Source organism: Oncorhynchus gorbuscha, linkage group LG04 (assembly GCF_021184085.1).
Source record: "Oncorhynchus gorbuscha isolate QuinsamMale2020 ecotype Even-year linkage group LG04, OgorEven_v1.0, whole genome shotgun sequence".
NCBI classification, from domain to species: Eukaryota; Metazoa; Chordata; class Actinopteri; order Salmoniformes; family Salmonidae; genus Oncorhynchus; species Oncorhynchus gorbuscha.
This window is the reverse complement of record NC_060176.1, coordinates 1,036,006-1,057,788: the sequence shown is the minus strand read 5'-3', so window position 1 is coordinate 1,057,788 and position 21,783 is coordinate 1,036,006. Positions and strand designations below refer to the sequence as shown.

Sequence of the window (21,783 nt, the reverse complement as noted above, 5' to 3'; positions counted from 1 at the left end):
GGGAGAAAAAAAATCATTAAATACATTTTAGAGTAAGGCTGTAATATAACAAAATGTGGAAAAAGTCAAGAGGTCTGAATACTTTCTGAAGGCACTGTATGATGGATTCTTGACCAGGGCTCACATGGAAAAAGAGATTTAAAAGTTTCATTGTGACTTCTCTGGTTAAATAAAGGATGAATCAAGTGAAACAGAGCGGTGCTAGTTGCTAGGCTATGTTACCCTGCTGTAAAGACTTGGTTTAGTAGGTTGTTACATTTTCTGTTTTGATGTGTCATGTCTAATAGAATGTGTATTCATTGGCCCAAACAATGGACAGTGTTCAGTAGGGCACACAATAGCAAAACGTTTTGCATTGGAGTATTTTCAAAACATTTTCTACCTACTGAACAGGTGTGTTTGTGTGTGTGCGCACACAGGCCGTTGACCCAGGAGGAGATGGCCCAGCGCAGGGAGCTGGCCAGACGGAGACACACTGAGAGACTGGCAGCCATTCAGCAGACGGAAAGTGGGGAGGGAAATGCCCAATCAGGAAGTACAACACCGGCAACCACTCCTGGTGGAGACATCACCATAGGCAAGTCTCTCTCTCTCTCTCACTCTCTCACTCTCTCTCACTCTCTCTCACTCTCTCTCACTCTCTCTCACACTCACACTCACACTCACACTCACACACACACACACACTCTTACCTTGCTAAAACCCTAACCCCTGGTCTCTTTTCCCCTAGTGGTTTGGAAGCTCTGGTCATTTCCAATAACCAGTATGTTCATGATGATACCACTGATACCAGTGTATGTCTCATTGTCTTCCCTGACATGCAGGTAGTGAGGGTGTCTCAGGCCAGATACAGGGCCTGCCTCTGAAGGCTAAACCAGAGGAGGAGGAGGGGAAAGAGACGTTCGTAGCCTTCGCCAGAGTCTACAGCGGGGTGGTCCGCAGAGGACAGAAGGTGTTTGTGATGGGGCCCAAGTACGACCCTGCACAAGGCCTGCGCATGGTAAGGATGTACACACTTACAGGCAGGCACACACACACACACAGGCATGTGGACACACACACGTACACACAATCTGCAGAGGCACAAAACACATTTTCTGCTCAATTTGCAATATTCACCAGACAAAACAATAACTGTTCTGAAGATGAAAACAAAATGCTGTTTGTTCAAAGAGCAACAATCATACATTTTCTGCGTGTTTGTTTCCATCTCAAGATGTGTATTCCAAGGTTAAAGATAACATTGACTTCCATGATGAGGGCTGTGTTCCCCTGTGGCCTGGGCAACAGTAGTGCGCTATATACTGTAGGGAATAGGGTGCCATTTGAGACAGACAAGTCGTTGTATTATTGTTGCCTCGTCCCTCCTGGCGTCAGTAGCAGTACTACTAACTAACAATTGCTTTTAGAATCCAATATCACTCAACCAATGTACTGGATGATTGTCTCTGATGCTCTAGAGATCTAATGTTCTCTCTCTGTTTCGCTCTCTCTTTCTCCGTCTGTCTGTCAGCTCCCAGAGGGCAGTACTAGTGTGAGTGCCTGTCTCCCTCCCGTCCCTCACCTGGCCTGCTGCACCATGGACAGCCTCTACCTGCTGATGGGCAGAGAGCTGGAGGAACTAGAGGAGGTGCCATCAGGGAACGTACTGGGTACGTACTCAAACACCTACTTGAAGTGAATGGTCTTTTGAAAGGTTCATGAATAATAGGATATTACCTTGTTATCCAATGTTCTTTTTACTGCACGAATAAAGGTGGAAGTTACATCTTTCAGAGTTCTTTGAAAGGCCCAGTGCCGTCAGACGTGATTTTCCTGTGTTTTATATATATATTTCCACGCTGAGGTTGGAATAATATTGTGAAAAAAGATGGTAATGCGTTAGTGTAAGCGCTGTTTGAACAGATTTCAGTCTGTTCTGGTGACATCACCATGCGATAAATTAGTTAATAGACCAATAAGAAAGAGAGTTCCAAACCTCTCTGCCAATAAGAGCATGTTTTCAGTTTTACCCTCCCCACTCATACCATACCCAGACAGTCTTAGCAAAATTGCTTGAGAAATTGCACCTGGCTCAGAAGCTATTTTTTTGTTTGTTTTTTTGACAATTTTTATTGAAAACAATCACAGTCAGGTACTTAATTGTTACCCAGAAATAATTTGAGATTAAAACGGCTGCATTGGACCTTTAAAGCTAGAATTCTTAGTTGCTACATACATTTTTAAAACGGATAAATTAATGATACATTGATTCTTGAAGAATATAACTTGTAAATTTCTCATGATCATGTCGTACCCAATCAGAACCCAAAATATAAGCTTATTTTACTCCAATGTTTGTAAACAATGTGAATGTAAACACTGTACAGTCTCAACATGGTTGAAACTATAATTTTAATACTATTAATGGTCGGTCCTTGCATCCTTAGCTCTGTCTATGAATTTGATTTGAGTGGTTACATTTCTCCAGGCCCATCCCTTAGTTTTTCACCAAAACAGAACTGGATACGTGTAAGTGTAAATGTGTGTGTGTGTGTGTGTGTGTGTGTGTGTGTGTGTGTGTGTGTGTACGTGATCACTTTGCAGATCTCTACATTCAATTACTGAAAGGGAAACTTTTTGCCTTGCCTATACCATTAGGACATTATGAAATAGATGTGCATTAGCCATATTGACTGTACAGCAGCTGTCTAATGCCCTTATCGTGGAGAAGATTATTTATCATGTAGTGGTCCTGTCAGCACCAGACTGACTACACATCAAGTTCATCATGAAGTGGTCCTGTCAGCACCAGACTACACATCCAGTTCATCATGTAGTAGTCCTGTCATCACCAGACTACACATCCAGTTCATCATGTAGTAGTCCTGTCATCACCAGACTACACATCCAGTTCATCATGTAGTGGTCCTGTCAGCACCAGACTACACATCCAGTTCATCATGTAGTAGTCCTGTCATCACCAGACTACACATCCAGTTCATCATGTAGTAGTCCTGTCATCACCAGACTACACATCCAGTTCATCATGTAGTGGTCCTGTCAGCACCAGACTACACATCCAGTTCATCATGTAGTAGTCCTGTCATCACCAGACTACACATCCAGTACATCATGTAGTGGTCCTGTCAGCACCAGACTGACTACACATCCAGTTCATCATGTAGTAGTCCTGTCATCACCAGACTACACATCCAGTTCATCATGTAGTGGTCCTGTCAGCACCAGACTGACTACACATCCAGTTCATCATGTAGTGGTCCTGTCAACACCAGACTACACATCCAGTTCATCATGTAGTAGTCCTGTCATCACCAGACTACACATCCAGTTCATCATGTAGTGGTCCTGTCAGCACCAGACTACACATCCAGTTCATCATGTAGTAGTCCTGTCATCACCAGACTACACATCCAGTACATCATGTAGTGGTCCTGTCAGCACCAGACTGACTACACATCCAGTTCATCATGTAGTAGTCCTGTCATCACCAGACTACACATCCAGTTCATCATGTAGTGGTCCTGTCAACACCAGACTACACATCCAGTTCATCATGTAGTAGTCCTGTCATCACCAGACTACACATCCAGTTCATCATGTAGTAGTCCTGTCATCACCAGACTACACATCCAGTTCATCATGTAGTAGTCCTGTCATCACCAGACTACACATTCAGTTCATCATGTAGTGGTCCTGTCATCACCAGACTACACATCCAGTTCATCATGTAGAAGTACAGTCATCACCAGACTACACATCCAGTTCATCATGTAGTAGTCCTGTCACCACCAGACTACACATTCAGTTCATCATGTAGTAGTCCTGTCATCACCAGACTACACATCCAGTTCATCATGTAGTAGTCCTGTCATCACCAGACTACACATCCAGTTCATCATGTAGTTGTCCTGTCATCACCAGACTACACATCCAGTTCATCATGTAGTGGTCCTGTCATCAGCAGACTACACATCCAGTTCATCATGTAGTGGTCCTGTCATCAGCAGACTACACATCCAGTTCATCATGTAGTAGTCCTGTCATCACCAGACTACACATCCAGTTCATCATCAAGACAGGAAAGACAGGGTCCTGAAGAGGGGACGTTTTTTGTTTGTTACTGAGTTTAGTACACTACCGTTGGGCCACCATTGGTGAAGAGTAGTGCACTATGTTGGGAATAGGGTACCTTTTCGGTACGCTACCCTAAGGCTCCGCTGATTGGTGCTAGTATGAAGCTATCATCATGTTGCGGTTCGAGCCCTGAATGCTGATTTGGCTGACTGCCGTGGTATATCAGAGAGTATACCACTGGTATGACAACATTTTATTTGTACTGCTCTAACTACATTGGTAACCAGTTTATAATAACAATAAGGCATCTCAGGGGTTTGTGATATATGGCCAATACCCCCATGGCTAAGGGCTGTATCCAGGCACACCGCGTTGCGTCGTGCTTAAGAACAGCCCTTAGCCGTGGTACATTGGTCATATACCACACCTCCTCAAGCCTTATTGCTTAATTCTATGATGGACACTATTTTCTTGGATATGGTGAAAATAAAGGATCCTGCATTGTAGTATTGTGAGTAATACTTTTTAGTGTATAGAAAATCTAGCCAAGTAACTGATTATAATAGGACAGTTATCCATGTGGAAAAACACACACACAACACAACACACAGGACACACACAGTTGGCCATGTGGGAACCATCATGTCCTCTCCTGGTAGTTGAGTGTGGGCGAGGGGAAGAAACTGTTGAAACGTCAGTGTGTTAACTCAGCCAGGCTGTGGTCGCACACACACACACACACACACACACACACACACACACACACACACACACACACACACACACACACACACACACACACACACACACACACACACACACACACACACACACACACACACACACACACACACACACACACACACACACACACACACACACAGGCTGTGGTCCTGATTAAAGCCTCCTTATTCTCTGACGGGTGGAAGAGTTCGCTGGAGAGGGGAAAGGACACACACCAGCTTGTCTCCATCTGATATCGGAGACTAATAATCCCCACCTCATGACGAGACACACACAGCACGACCACATGACAAAGCAAGCTCTGTGTGTGAGAGACCCACTCAAAGATATCTCCCCTAAACAAGAATCAGACCTATACCACCCGGGTAGAAATCACTACATCACACACACACACACACACACACACACACACACACACACACACACACACACACACACACACACACACACACACACACAAGGGAAAGTAGCGTGCTGTAGAGCCATTGTGCGGAGCTCTCTCCTCTGTTTCCTTCCAGCTGTTGGAGAAAACTGATTCAGGAAATGAAGACCTCCATCACTGTTTAACTATGACATTATAGTCCACACACCACACCCATTGCTGTTATTATTTGACCGTAAGTGAGCTTTTATGTTCTGAGAACGTCTCCCTTTATGTCGATGCCATTTCAGAGATCACCGAGCAGAAAACTGCCTCTCTGATTCCTCTTTGATTTATATCGTGCCCTATTTATTGTGATGAATATATACAGTGGGCTCCAAAATTACTGGCAAATAATATTTAAAAAAATATAAACAATACAATTATAGAGAGAAACTCAAAACACCAATGTGAGAAATACTGTACTTTATTAATGTTTCAATGGAACCAACCAAAATCATTCAATTATTTAATACAAAGTACATTTAACCAAAATCAAGGTTTCATAATTATTGGCACCTCATTTAGTACTTAGTGCAACCACCTCTGGCAAGAATAACAGCATGGAGTCTTTACCTGTAATGTTTGACAAGGTTAAGGAACACATTTGGAGGGATTTTGGACCATTCCTCTATGCAGATCCTTTCAAGATCCTTCACATTCTTGGGTTTGTGCCCTCTTCCACTCAGCCCACAGGTTTTCCATTGGATTGAGGTCCAGTGACTGAGATGGCCATGGTATAACATTGATTTTGTTGTCACAGAACCATTTCTGTGTGGATCTTGAGGTATATTTCGGGTCATTGTCTTGTTGGAAAGTCCACCTACGGCCAAGTCCCAGCCTTCTGGCAGAGTTAACCAGATTGTCAGCCACAATTCCGTGATACTTGGTAGAATTCATTATGCCATCAATCTTAACCAGTGCCCGTGGACCTCTGGAATTTAACAGCCCCAAAACATCACTGACCCCTCTCCATATTTCACCATGGGTATGAGGTGCCTCTCCTTGTATCTGTTTCACCATGGGTATGAGGTGCCTCTCCTTGTATCTGTTTCACCATGGGTATGAGGTGCCTCTCCTTGTATCTGTTTCACCATGGGTATGAGGTGCCTCTCCTTGTATGCATCTCTGTTTCCACGCCAAACATGCCGATGCTGTATCTGACCAAAATGTTCAATTTCGGTCTCATCTGACCAGAGCACCTTTAAATGACGTTTGGCAACTCCAAGCCCTTGCGTCTGTGTCTTGAGGTCAGAAAGGGCTTTCTTCTGGCAACCCTTCCAAAGAGCCTGTGGATCTTTTTTATTTTTTATTTTACCAGGCAAGTCAGATAAGAACATATTCTTATTTTCAATGACGGCCTGGGAACAGTGGGTTAACTGCCTGTTCAGGGGCAGAACGACAGATTTGTACCTTGTCAGCTCGGGGGTTTGAACTCGCAACCTTCCGGTTACTAGTACAACGCTCTAACCACTAGGCTACGCTGTGGACCCCAAGACACCACCAAGGCCTACAATTCTTGGAAAATTGCAGAAAATGATGTCATGGCTTTAGAAGTTTCTGATAGGCTAATTGACATCATTTGAGTCAATTGGAGGTAGTTTACATACACCTTAGCCAAATACATTTAAACTCAGTTTTTCACAATTCCTGACATTTAATCCTAGTGACAATTTCCTGTTTTAGGTGAGTAAGGATCACCACTTTATTTTAAGAATGTGAAATGTCAGAATAATAGTAGAGAGTGATTTATTTCAGCTTTTATTTCTTTCATCACATTCCCAGTGGGTCAGAAGTTTACATATACTCAATTAGTATTTAGTAGCATTGCCTTTAAATTGTTTAACTTGGGTCAAATGTGGGGGAAGGGGGGGGGGTGAGAAAGGCCCATTCTTCCTGACAGAGCTGGTGTAACTGAATCAGGTTTGTAGGCCTCCTTGCTCGCACACACGTTTTCAGTTCTGCCCACAAATTGTCTAAAAGGTTGAGGTCAGGGCTTTTGTGATGGCCACTCCAATACTTTGACTTTGTTGTCCTTAAGCCATTTTGCCACAACTTTGGAAGTATGCTTGGGGTCATTGTCCACCTGGAAGACCCATTTGTGACCAAGCTTTAACTTCCTGACTGATGTCTTGAGTTGTTGCTTCAGTATTTCCACATAATTTCCCTTTCTCATGATGCCATCTATTTTGTGAAGTACACCAATCCCTCCTGCAGCAAAGCTCTCCCATAACATGATGCTGCCACCCTATGCTTCACGGTTGGGATGGTGTTCTTCGGCTTGCAAGCCTCCCCCTTTTTCCTCCAAACATAATGATGGTCATTATGGCCAAACAGTTCTTTTTTGTTTCATCAGACCAAAGGACATTTCTCCAAAAAGTACGATCTTTGTCCCTATGTGCAGTTGCAAACCCTAGTCTGGCTTTTTTATTGCGGTTTTGGAGCAATTGCTTCCTTGCTGAGCGGCCTTTCCGGTTATGTCGATATAGGGCTCTTTTTACTGTGGATATAGATATTTTTGTACCTGTTTCCTCCAGCATCTTCACAGGGTCCTTTGCTGTTGTTCTGGGACTGATTTGCACTTTTCGCAACAAAGTACGTTCATCTCTAGGAGACAGAACCCGTCTCCTTCCTGAGCGGTATGACAGCTGTGTGGTCCCGTGGTGTTTATACTTGTGTACTATTGTTTGTACAGATGAACCTTCATGCATTTGGAAATTTCTCCCAAGGATGAACCAGACTGTGTGTGTGTGTGTGTGTGTGTGTGTGTGTGTGTGTGTGTGTGTGTGTGTGTGTGTGTGTGTGTGTGTGTGTGTGTGTGTGTGTGTGTGTGTGTGTGTGTGTGTGTGTGTGTGTGTGTGGATAGATAGATAGATAGATATCTCATAGCCCATATCTTGGTTATGAATAGCCCATATCCTGGTTCTGATTAGTCCTTGGAGTGTGACTGACATGGAGATGACCCTGACTTTGTCACACACTGCATTCTACGATACTGTGCAAAACTAATAACAAATAGGTTATGGCTGTCACCCCCTTTCTCACTTTCTTCCCTCCCCCCTTTCCCTCTTCTTGTGGTGGGTTTGCAGGCCTGCCCCCCCCCTTCCCTCTTCTTGTGGTGGGTGGGCAGGCCTGCTCTCCCCCCCCCTCTTTCCCTCTTCTTGTGGTGGGTGGGCGGGCCTGCTCTCGTCCTGTTTGACCGTATGGTTCAACACTGAAATACTGCTGAGTTTCCTCCATCGGCCACAAAACATCCTCCTAATCATTCACGCCTCCAGCTGCTTTTTAATATCGTTCACATAGCAAATGGCACCCTATTCCCTACATCAAGACACTCCAACCCTTTTCCTGGAGAGCTTCCCTGTAGGTTTTTGCGCCAACCCCAGTTGTAACTAACCTGATTTAAGTTTATCAACCAGCTAGTTATTAGAATCCAGAGGGCTAGATTACAGTTGGATTAGCAGCCAGCATATTATTTCATTACAATCCTCCTCACACTCCTCGATGCAACAGTCTCCCTCCAGACCCATTCATTTAATGTGATTTCTCAGCTTCAAAGACTCAGCCACAGTGCTTTGATCCCCTGCTAGGATTATAGGATTATAGAATAATTCAATTATAAGATCTTATACCAAACATACGCATGTATTCGCTCACATCATCGATGTGATTCCTGGCTCATGAATATTGAAACACTGAGGTGATATTTGAGTGGTAGTAGTAGAAATGCTGATGAACCCCCCCCCCTCCACAGATTTGAAATGTTTTTTACTTTTATAATGCTTTAATAATGCTTTAACTTTATGAAGAGTGGATTGTTGTTTTATTCATCACATTTTGGGGGGTGACACTTGTCGTGTCTTTTGGCTATGCCGGATTGAGTGATATGACATGCTATTCTATAAAATAATTTATCCGTAATTAATATCACCTGATGGAGCTAATCATGTAAATGTAATTAACTAGAGAGTCGGGCACAACAAAATAATATTCATAGAGCTGTTATCTTCCGAATAAACTCTTAAAGACCTAGTAATATTTTACATCAATAGCAGTCAATATTAATCGTCTTGGTTCTGCACGAACCCTGGCTAACAATTTGAATCAGCAATACAAAATTGGGTTTAATTATTTATTTACTAAATACCTAACTAATCACACAGAATTACACATACACATAATTAAATCATAACTTGATTACAAATTACGTCATAAAGGAAAACATCCCTAGCGGGCGGAACAGATATGACAGCTTGTTACACAAAGGAAAAGGGCTGGGTTTGAGTGAAAGAGCGGGAAGACTGAGGGACACAGGGAGCAGCTGTGCTATCGTAAATACACTTCTGTAGTGAATAAGAGTTCAAAGTTCATACCATTCGCAACCAAAGCTCACACTGATGTTTGCTTCGTTATGTAGTTATTATCTGAACCATTCTGACATAGGACCATTGTCCTACATCCTCGGAACAGAGGTTATATTGTTGTCAAGGGCTTATATAGGAAGGGAGAGGAGGGCGTGTTTGAAAAGTTTTATAGCCCATGTCCCTTCACAGGGCTCTGCTCAATCAGTGGCCCACCCCCATTTTATGAAAACCCAAATCTCACATTTTAGAAGCTAAAATCACATTTCATCCCATCACGAAAAATGTCATATTCAAACATTTAAATTGAACAACAATTTCATGTGAATCCGATAACTCTGATGTGTAGACTTTCCACTGTAGAGTTTGTCATCTTATCATTGATGAGAATGTCTCAGATGACAACCGAACTGACATTGTATTCATTAGGTACCACCTCATATGTTCCATTGGTCGGATTACCAGAATATAGTTAATTTCCCCCCACCTTCTGATGTTCCCAGAATCTCTATGTTAACCAAGGGTTTTTCAAATGTAACCTCCGTAGGATAGAGAGAGGAAAAAGGGGGTAAGAGGTATTTATGACTGTCATGAACCTACCCCCCAGGCCAAAGTCATGACACACTGTTTTGATCAAAAAGTTTTGATTATTAGATCAAATACTGTAAATAGTTTTATTCATAGTTTGAGGCAACAAGACTTAATATGAAAAATAGATCTCTCTCACAGCTCTCAATAGCCTACATTGAGAACAGGTTGCCTTTCTTTTCTTCATTTCATCATTGAGCAGTCTTTAGCTTTTTGATCTGTTATATTCTGATTTTTTAAATTGTGTATTTATATTTTAGGAGATATTGAATTCAGTCTTAAACTTTCTTTGTTACCATAAGTTTATTACCGTCAAGCACATGAACAGTAGATCAGCGACTGCTAGTAGTACATTTAAACAGTCGTTACCAGCTTCACTCTCCACTGCTGTCAATAGAAAACACACATGCATACTTTACTGCATTGGACATTTTAGTCATTTAGCAGATGCTCTTATCCAAATCAAATCAAATGTTATTTGTCACATACACATGGTTAGCAGATGTTAATGCGAGTGTAGCGAAATGCTTGTGCTTCTAGTTCCGACAATGCACTAATAGCCAACAAGTAATCTAGCTAACAATTCCAAAACTACTACCTTATAGACACAAGTGTAAGGGGGTTCGAACCAGCAACCTTTCAGTTACTGGCCCAACGCTCTTAACCACTTGACTACCACCCAGCCTGTACATTTGTCATAAATAAATAAATAAACCTAGTTGTGGGATAACGCCATGATTACATCGGTGCCAAGTAGAAGATGGCTGGTGCGTTTAATGTTTATCTAGTTAACGCCAATAGTTTGTCACTCTGGTAAGAGACGTGGGCAGAATCAAACTCAGACACACACAAAATTTCATCACACCACAATGGGACCCAGCTGTATAGAAACCTAACAAAGAAAGAGAGTTTGAAGTCGTCGTCCAAGTAATTGCTCCACAGGGAAAGAGAAGAGGGAGAAAGCGGCAGTAGAATGAATAAAGCTGATTCAACGCCAGGCAGTTTTAGGAAAACATTTGTCTTGCGTTAGGCCTGAGCCACGCTGCCAGCGGTGAGAGGAGACGACTCAGATCTGTTGAGCAGTAGGGAGGGAGTGCACTGATCTGGTCTCAACCACACCACATCACACCAGCACTGACACCATTAACCAGTATAGTCCAGTACACCCCGGTGTGGGCCAGTATAGCCCAGTACAGTCTAGTCCACTGTATAGCCCAGTACAGTCTAGTCAGTGTATAGCCCAAATTAGTCTAGTACAGTGTATAGTTTAGCCCTGTATAGTCCAGTATAGCTCATTATAGACCAGTTCAGTATAGCTCTATATAGACCGGTTCAGTATAGCTCATAGGTCAATAGTTTAGTATGGCTCATTATAGACCAGTACAGTCTAGTTCATTATAGACCGGTACTGTCTAGTTCATTATAAACCAGTAGTTTATTCTAGGTTAGTATAGCTCATTATAGGTCAGGACAGTCTTTCAGTATAGTTAATTATGAACCAATAGTTTATTCTAGTTTAGTATAGGTCAGTTTAGTATAGCCCCATATACTACCCACCACTGTGACCTGTATGCTCTCGTTGGCTTCATATTTGTCGCCAAACCCACTGGCTCCAGGTCATCTATAAGTCTTTGCTAGGTAAAGCCCCGCCTTATCTCAGCTCACTGGCCACCATAGCAGCACCCACCCGTAGCACGCGCTCCAACAGGTACAGTGGGGCAAAAAAGAATTTAGTCAGCCACCAATTGTGCAAGTTCTCCCACTTAAAAAGATGAGAGACCTTTAATTTTCATCATAGGTACACTTCAACTATGACAGACAAATTGAGAAAAAATTATCCAGAAAATCACATTGTAGGATTTTTTATGAATTTATTTGCAAATTATGGTGGAAAATAAGTATTTGGTCACCTACAAACAAGCAAGATTTCTGGCTCTCACAGACCTGTAACTTCTTCTTTAAGAGGCTCCTCTGTCCTCCACTCGTTACCTGTATTAATGGCACCTGTTTGAACTTGTTATCAGTATAAAAGACACCTGTCCACAACCTCAAACAGTCACACTCCAAACTCCACTATGGCCAAGACCAAAGAACTGTCAAAGGACACCAGAAACAAAATTGTAGACCTGCACCAGGCTGGGAAGACTGAATCTGCAATAGATAAGCAGCTTGGTTTGATGAAACCAACTGTGGGAGCAATTATTAGGAAATGGAAGACATACAAGATCACTGATAATCACGCAAGATCTCACCCTGTAGGGTCAAAATGATCACAAGAACGGTGAGCAAAAATCCCAGTTCCGCACGGGGGGACCTAGTGAATGACCTGCAGAGAGCTGGGACCAAAGTAACAAAGCCTACCATCAGTAGCACACTACGCCGCCAGGGACTCAAATCCTGCAGTGCCAGACATGTCCCCCTGCTTAAGCCAGTACATGTCCAGGCCTGTCTGAAGTTTGCTAGAAAGCATTTGGATGATCCAGAAGAAGATTGGGAGAATGTCATATGGTCAGATGAAACCAAAATATAACTTTTTGGTAAAAACTCAACTTATCGTGTTTGGAGGACAAAGAATGCTGAGTTGCATCCAAAGAACACCATACCTACTGTGAAGCATGGGGGTGGAAACATCATGCTTTGGGGCTGTTTTTCTGCAAAGGGACCAGGACGACTGATCCGTGTAAAGGAAAGAATGAATGGAGCCATGTATCGTGAGATTTTGAGTGAAAACCTCCTTCCACCAGCAAGGGCATTGAAGATGAAACGTGGCTGGGTCTTTCAGCATGACAATGATCCCAAACACACCGCCCGGGCAACGAAAGAGTGGCTTCGTAAGAAGCATTTCAAGGTCCTGGAGTGGCCTAGCCAGTCTCCAGATCTCAACCCCAGAAAAAATCTTTGGAGGGAGTTGAAAGCCCGTGTTTCCCAGCAACATCCCCAAAACATCACTGCACTAGTGGAGATCTGCATGGAGGAATGGGCCAAAATACCAGCAACAGTGTGTGAAAACCTTGTGAAGACTTACAGAAGAAGTTTGACTTCTGTCATTGCCAACAAAGGGTATATAACAAAGTATTGAGATAAACTTTTGTTATTGACCAAATACTTATTTTCCACCATAATTTGCAAATAAATTCATTAAAAATCCTACAATGTGATTTTCTGGATTTTTTCCCCCTCATTTTGTCTGTCATAGTTGAAGTGTACCTATGATGAAAATGACAGGCCTCTCTCATCTTTTTAAGTGGGAGAACTTGCACAATTGGTGGCTGACTAAATACTTTTTTTGCCCCACTGTATATTTCACTGGTCACCCCCAAAGCCAATTCCTCCTTTGGCTGCCTTTCCTTCCAGTTCTCTGCTGCCAATGACTGGAACGAACTGCAAAAATCACTGAAGCTGGAGACTTATCTCTCCTCACTAACTTTAAGCACCAGCTGTCAGAGCAGCTCACAGCTCACAACCATCAAGATTAATTGTCAGATTCAACAGAAGATCTGTTTTGTTTCTTGGGATCTAGTACAAGCATCTCTGTTTTGTCCGAGTTTAAAGGTAGAACATTTGCCGCCATCCACGTTCTTATGTCTGAAACACAAGCTTCGAGGGATGGCAATTTTGGGGCTTCACCATGATTCATCAAAATGTACAGGACAAGTCTCTGAATATCCTTAAGTGGCATGAGGTCTGATACGAACAGGCTCAGACAGCAATCAGACTGCTGAACATTTAAACTGGACTGACGATCTGCACTGACTCTCTGCACCTAAGCACACATGCACTCACTCACGCACACAGTTATGCATTCATCTCCACACACACACACACACACACACACACACACACACACACACACACACACACACACACACACACACACACACACACACACACACACACACACACACACACACACACACACACACACACACACACACACACACACACACACACACACACACACACACACACACACACACACATTGCCTTCGGAAAGTATTCAGACCCCTTGTCTTTTTTCCAGATTTTTTTTAGGTTACAGCCTTACGCTAAAATTGATAAAATCGTTTTTTCCCCCTCATCAGAGAATCTTGTTTCTCATGGTCTGAGCGTCTTTAAGTGCCTTTTGGCTAACTCCAAGCGGGCTGTCACGCAGTCGTGGGTGAACAGGGTGTACAGGAGGGGACTAAACATACACGCCTGAGGGGGCCCTTGTGTTGAGGGTCAGCGTGGCGGATGTGTTGTAGCCTACTCTCACCACCTGTGGGCAGCCCGTCAGGCAGTCCAGGATCCAGTTGCAGAGGACTGTTCAGTCCCAGAGGCCTGAGCTTAGTTATGAGCTTGAAGGGCACTATGGTGTTGAATGCTGAGCTGTTGTCAATGAACAACGTTCTCACATAGGTGTTCCTCTTATCAAGGTGGGAGAGGGCAGCGTGGAGTGCAGTAGAGATTGGGAATCTGATTGGGTGGCATGCGAATCGGAGTGGGTCCAGTATGTCTAGGAATGATGGTGTTGATAGGAGCCATGATCAGCCTTTCGAAGCATATCATGGATACCGATGTGAGTGCTATAGGGTGATACTCAATTAGGCAGGTTACCTTGGCGTTCTAGGGCAAAGGGACTATGGTGATTTGCTTGAAACGTAGGTATTACAGACTGGGTCAGGGAGAGGTTAAAAATGTCAGTGAAGACACTTTTTGGACACGTCCTGGGAATCCGTCTGGCCCTGCGGCCTTGTGAATGTTAACCTGTTAAAAGGTCTTACTCACATCGGCTATGGAGAGCGAGATCACACAGTCGTCCGGAACAGCTGGTGCTCATGCATGGTTCAGTGTTGCTTGCCTCAAATCGAGCATAGAAGCCATTTAGCTCATCTGGTAGGGTTGCGTCACTGGGCAGCACACGGCTGGGTTTCCCTTTGTAATCCGTGATAGTTTGCAAGCCCTGACACATTTGACAAGTGTCAGAATTTAACAAATTTTACTATCTTAGTCCTATATCGACGCTTTGCCTGTTTGATGGTTCGTTGGAGGTCGTAGCACGATTTCTAATGTTTCGATCACACCAACAGCTCCATTGCATTTTGGTAACCCAAAATGACATTAATTTCCAATGAAACGCTGCGCTTGTCTTGCAGCAAACGGCAGTTGCACTGAGTTCGGTGTGTTGCATACGTTGGCTTTATCGAATGTATGCGTAAAACGATATGCGTAGAAGGCTCGACAGAAATGGTAGCAGAAGGTGAATGTTGAACTTCTGTTGCATACGTATCCAGATCATTTTGCGCAATGACGCTGTCGGTGTGTTTGAAGCATTATAAGCGACCGGATTAGTGTTCTCCTTGAAAGCGGCAGCTTTAACTCAGTGCCGATGTTGCCTGTAATTCATGGATTCTATTTGGAATATGTACATACAGTCACTGTGGGGACGACAACGTCGATGCCCTTATTAATAAAGCCAGTCACTGATGTGGTAAACTCCTCAATGTTATCGGATGAGTCCTGGAACATATTGCAGTTTGTGCTAGCGAAATAGTCCTGTAGCTTAGCGTCCGCTTCTACGGACCGCTTCCGCATTGAGTGCATCACTGGTACTTCCTGTTAGAGTTTTTGCTTGTAAGCAGGATTCAGGAGGATAGAGTTGTAGTCAGATTAGCCAAAGGGAGGGCGAGGGAGAGCCTTGTGTGTGGAGTAAAGGTGATCAGGAGTTTTGTTGCCTCTAGTTCGACAGGTGACATGCTGGTCAAACAGATTTCAGTTTCCCTGCATTAAAATCACCAGCCACGAGAAATGCTGACTTTTGGTGTGCATTTTCTTGTTTGGTTATGGCCTTATACAGCTCGTTGAGGGCGGTCTTAGTGCCAGCATCGGTTTGTGCTGGTAAATAGACAGCTGTGAAAATATAGATAAATTCTCTTGGTAAATAGTGTGGTCTGCAGCTTATCATGAGGTAGTCTAACTCAGGTGAGCAAAAACTTGAGACTTCCTTAACATTTAGACATCTTGCACCAGCTGCTCTTAACAAGGAGACACACCCCTCTGTCTTAATCTTACCCGAGGCTGACGTCCTATCTAGACGATGCATGAAGAAACCCGCGAGCTATACTATATTGTCCTTGTCGGAGTTCATCCAATTTGGAGTTCATCCAATTTGTTCTCCAGTGACTGCACATTCGCCAGCAGAACAGAGGGCAATGGCGGTCTATTTGTTCACCAACGTAACCTCGTTAGGAGGCCGCCTCACACACAAAATAGCAGAATTGGTCAGGAGCCTGTAAAACTTCTGCTATCCACTTCAGCGTCATCTTCAGTGTGGGACACGTCACCCTGGTGATCTAACCCTGAAGAGGATGTGACTGTAGGGGGCACCGATGTCTCGGTTAGACCCTCGCAGTGGTTGAGTCGGGCGTGTGTTTGGTGTGTGTGTCTGTACCCGTCATAGAGGGATTGAGTAGGGTGAGATTAAGTTGTTTTGGCACGTGAGATGGGCTCAGTGGGGGGGGCTGTGGGGGTGTGTATATTTCCGCCAGAGCCACTCAATCATCTCTTATTCAACCGTCCTTGATACACTTTCACATCCCAGTAGAAACCCTGCTGCTGCATTCAGACAGTCATCTAACACTTCTCTACTCCCCCCCAGAGTTTATTGACCAGCTCTCTTCTCTTTCTTTCCTCTTCTTATCCTCCCATGCACCTTCTCTCTTTATATCTTGCTCTCTTTCTTTCTAGCTCACTCGCTCTCTCGGTTCCTTCCCCTCTTATGTTCCTCTCTCTCTCACCTTCTCCCTCCTCCATCTCTCTCTCCCTCCTGTCTCTCTCTACATCTCTCCTGTATAACCTAGATTTGAAACTTTCCTGAAAATGCAGCCTTTGAGGGAGTGTTGTTAAGGATTCTCTTTTTCTCTTTTTGGGAGGGAGATGAGGGAGAGAGATGAGGGAGAGAGATGAGGGGGAGAGATGAGGGGGAGAGATGAGGGAGTGGGAGAGCGAGCAAGAAAAAGAGAGTGAGAGAGAGACCGCAGGGTAGAAGGGGGGGATCCCCGTTGACTTGCCTTCTCCGTTTCATTGTCTGTCTTTGTGTCAGTGCTGTTGAGGGTTGCAAAATTCCAGTAACTTTCCCAGGTTTTCCAGAAATCCTGGCCTGAAGACATTGGATTTCCTGCTTATTCCCCTCTAATTTCAGGATTCTTCCAAGCGTGATTTCTGGAAAACCTGTGAATTTTTGAAAATTACTGTCATTTTTCAATCCTAGAGCTGTTAGTGTTTTTCTCTGCTCCTGGTGTCTTGACCATAGTTTATACACTTTATTGTTTTAATCAGTACACCTCTGGTTTGAATACATCATCCTGAAGAAGGCACAGTGATGCCGAAACATTGCTGTTTTACCCAATAAATTACTGTGAGTTTATATATAGAGTGTGTAACTCTTTATTTTTTATAGCTTACAGTTTATTTGCTGTTAGTCAGCACCTCAACACTAAATCATTTTCTCTGGGTCTTCTCTTTTCTCTGCTCCAGGTCATGCTTTTTAATGGAATACATTTAACCAACATATTTTAGGGTGTCTTCGGCAGCAGGTAGCCTAGCGGTTAGAGGGGGCAAGCCAGCAGCAGGATGGTTGCCAGTTCGAATCCCTGGTCTAACCGGAAAAATTGTGCGGGAAGTGATCTGGCAGCTGAAGGGTTGCTGGTATCAAATTCTAGGTGCCATTGCCTGTCGTTGTGCCCTTGAGCAAGGCACTTAAACCCACAAGAGCTGGTCAACAGGTTTCGTAGTTTGGCAGCCCCCCTCTCCAACCTGTGTGTGAGCATTTAGAGAGGTTGGGGTAAAGCGGAAGTCAAATTTTCATTGGACCTTGTCTACAAATGGACGAATAAAGTGATCTTAGTCTTGGTGCCTAGGACAGGGTCTTACTATCTAACATGACATCTCTACATCTTAACCAGTACACCTCTGGTTGATCCTTTCCAAATGCTGTGTTAAGACCCTCTGATGGGTCATGGGTAATAGGATTTGGATCTGGATCTGGGAGCGACTCGGGACGGGACTGGATCCTAGTATCTAACATCTGTCTTGTGTACTTAGTCGGGTCACATGGACAACTAGCAGCTCTAGGTGGGTCAGTTAAATGGGAGGGAACCACTGGCCTAGATAGCTGCTAGATACCTGGAGGATGAGCTGTTGTCATCTTAGCTACTAAGACAGGTCAGTGGTGTTTGTGTGTGTGCGTGCTTGCACGTGTCCTTGTGATCTATTGTCTTTTGTGTCAAGTGCTCAAGCTAGAAGTTGCGCTTAGCTACAGATCTAAGCTCAGCTTACCATCCCTTACAGCCTACCTTCGCCATTAGGTGGTGGAGTACACACTGACTTCAGATCAGTGTGCAAGGCAAGGGTCATTGTACTCTATATCCCTTCAGCTGTCTCTGCATGTTGCGTCAGCAGGCCAGTAGATAGTGTTGGAGCTGGGCTGGAACAAAGCCTGTACGTTATTGTATGCCCTATTGTGAGCTACAAAGTGCACTAGGCTGCTCCCTCTTTCAATGTCTTTAACTGCATCCCAAATTGCACCCTGTTCCCTATATAGTGCACTAGTTTCGACCAGAGCCCTGTGGACCCTTAGTCAAAAGTAGTCTACTAAAGATGGAAGGGTGCCATATCAAACAAAGCCTGTGTCTTTGTCTCAGATGGCCTTGTACCGTAAGTGGCGTTTGCCGGCCAGTAGATGGAACCAGAGAGGTGGCTAAAGCCATGCCTCGCCACGTGGTTGTCTGGCTCTCCCTTCGACATGTTCTGTCAGACAGAGAGAGGACAAAGCACTGAGAAAGACAGACTGTTTAGCAGTTGCAGACATAGATACAGTATCGGCTTCAAAGGTTTCTGTAGGCCCAGGTAGATAAAGATAGATATATACAGTACCAGTCAAAAGTTTGGACACAACTACTCATTCAAGGGTTTTTCTTTATTTTTACTATTCTCTACATCGTAGAATAATAGTGAAGACATCAACACTATGAATTAACACATGGAATTATGTAGTAACCAGAAAAGTGTTAAACAAATCAAAATATGTTTTATATTTGAGTTTCTTCAAAGTAGCAACCCTTTGCCTTGATGACCGCTTTAATCAAAGTGTATTTGTCATTTTGCCGAATACAACAGGTGTAGACCTTACCGTGAAATGCTTACTTACAGGCCCTAACCAACAGTGCAATTTTTAAGTAAAAAATAGGTATTAGGTGAACAATAGATAAGTAAAGAAATAAAAAACAACAGTAAAAAATAGAGTGAAAATAACAGTAGCGAGGCTATATACAGGCACCGGTTAGTCGGGCTGATTGAGGTAGTATGTACATGCATGTACAGTTAAAGTGACGATGCATATATGATACACAGAGAGTAGAAGCAGTGTAAAAGAAGGGTAGGGGGGGTGGGACAATGCAAATAGTCCAGTTAGCCATTTGATTACCTGTTTAGGAGTCTTATGGCTTTGCACACTCTTGGCATTCTCTCAACCAGCTTCATGGGTTAGTCACCTGGAATGCATTTAAATTAACAGGTGTGCCTTGTTAAAAGTTAATTTGTGGAACTTCTTTCCTTAACCTCTCTGGGACATGTGGGACGCTAGAGCCCCACCTGGCCAAAAGCCAGGGAAAATGCAGAGCGCCAAATTAAAATAAATTACTATAAAAATCAAACTTTCATTAAATCACACATGCAAGATAGCAAATTAAAACTACACTTGTTGTGAATCCAGCCAACATGTCAGATTTCAAAAAGGCTTTTCGGCAAATTGCTGCAAAGAAACCATTACTTAAGGACACCAATAATAAGAAGGGACTTGCTTGGGCCAAGACACACGAGCAATGGACATTAGACTGATGGAACTGTCCTTTTGGTCTGATGAGTCCAAATTTTGTTTCCAACTGCTATGTCTTTATGAGACACAGAGTGGGTGAACAGATTATCTCTGCATCTGTGGTTCCCACCGTGAAGCATGGAGGTGGAGGTGTGATGGTGTGGGGGTGCTTTGCTGGTGGCACTATCAGTCATTTATTTAGAATTCAAGGGACACTTAGACAGCATGGCTACCACAGCATTCTGTAGCGATATCCCATCTAGTTTGTGCTTAGTGGGGCTATAATTTGTTTTTCAATAGGGCAATGACCCAACAAACCTCCAGGCTGTATAAGGGCTATTTGACCAAGGAGAGTGATGGAGTGCTGCATCAGATGACCTGGCCTCCACAATCCCCCGACCTCATCCCAATTGGAATGAGTTGGACCGCAGAGTGAAGGAAAAGCAGCCAAGAAGTGCTGCTTTCAAGACTGTTCAAGACTGTTGGAAAAGCATTCCAGGTGAAGCTGGTTGAGAGAATGCCAAGAGTGTGCAAAGCTGTCATCAAGGCAAAAGGTAGCGACTTAGAAGAATCTAAAATATATTTTGGTTACTACATGATTCCATATGCATTCTTTCAAAGTTTTGATGTCTTCACTATTATTCTACAATGTAGAAAATAGTAAAAATACGCTTGAATGAGTAGGTGTCCAAACTTTTGACTGGTACTACATACATACATACATACATACATACATACATACATACATACATACATACATACATACATACATACATACATACATACATACATACATACATACATACATACATACATACATACATACATACATACATGAAATGTCAGAATAATAGTAGACAGAATTATTTATTTCAGCTTTTATTTCTTTCATCACATTCAGAAGATTACATACACTCAATTGGTATTTGGTAGCATTGCCTTTAAATTGTTTAACTTGAGTCAAACGTTTAGGGTAGTCTTCCACAAACTTCCCACAGAGCTGGTGTAACTGAGTCAGGTTTGTAGGCCTCGTAGCTCGCTTTTTCAGTTCTGCCCACATATTTTCTATAGGATTGAGGTCAGGGCTTTGTGATGGCCACGCCAATACCTTGACTTTGTTGTCCTTAAGCCATTTTGCCACAACTTTGGAAGTATGCTTGGGGTCATTGTCCATTTGGAAGACCCATTTGCGACCAAGCTTTAACTTCCTGACTGATGTCTTGAGATGTTGCTTCAATATATCCACATAATTTCCCTTTCTCGTGATGCCATCTATTTTGTGAAGTGCACCAGTCCCTCCTGCAGCAAAGCACCCCCACAACATGATGCTGCCACCTCCACAACATGATGCTGCCACTTCCTTGCTTCACGGTTGGGATGGTGTTCTTTCGCTTGCAAGCCTCCCCCTTTTTCCTCTAAACATAACAATGGTCATTATGGCCAAACAGACCAGAGGACATTTTTCCAAAAAGTACGATCTTTGTCCCCATGTGCAGTTGCAAACCGTAGTCTGGCTTTTTTTATTGCGGTTTTGGAGCAGTGGCTTCTTACTTGCTGAGTAGCCTTTCAGGGTTATGTTGATATAGGGCTCGTTTTACTGTGGATATAGATACGTTTGTACCTGTTTCCTTCAGCATCTTCACAAGGTCCTTTGCTGTTGTTCTGGGATTGATTTGCACTTTTCGCACCAAAGTACGTTCATCTCTAGGAGACGCGTCTCTTTCCTGAGCGGTATGACG

The 21,783-nt window shown here is 43.4% G+C and overlaps 1 protein-coding gene across 1 annotated transcript in view; it reads left to right on the top strand.

Moving 5' to 3' along the window:
* The window catches only part of efl1 (elongation factor like GTPase 1), a 98,108-nt gene that overhangs the window by 29,157 nt on the left and 47,168 nt on the right, over positions 1-21,783 (top strand). The window contains exons 13-15 of the mRNA XM_046345520.1: positions 420-577; positions 825-1,000; positions 1,514-1,652. Of these exons, the coding sequence (XP_046201476.1) occupies positions 420-577; positions 825-1,000; positions 1,514-1,652 (473 nt within the window). The remainder of the gene's footprint in view (positions 1-419; positions 578-824; positions 1,001-1,513; positions 1,653-21,783) is intronic.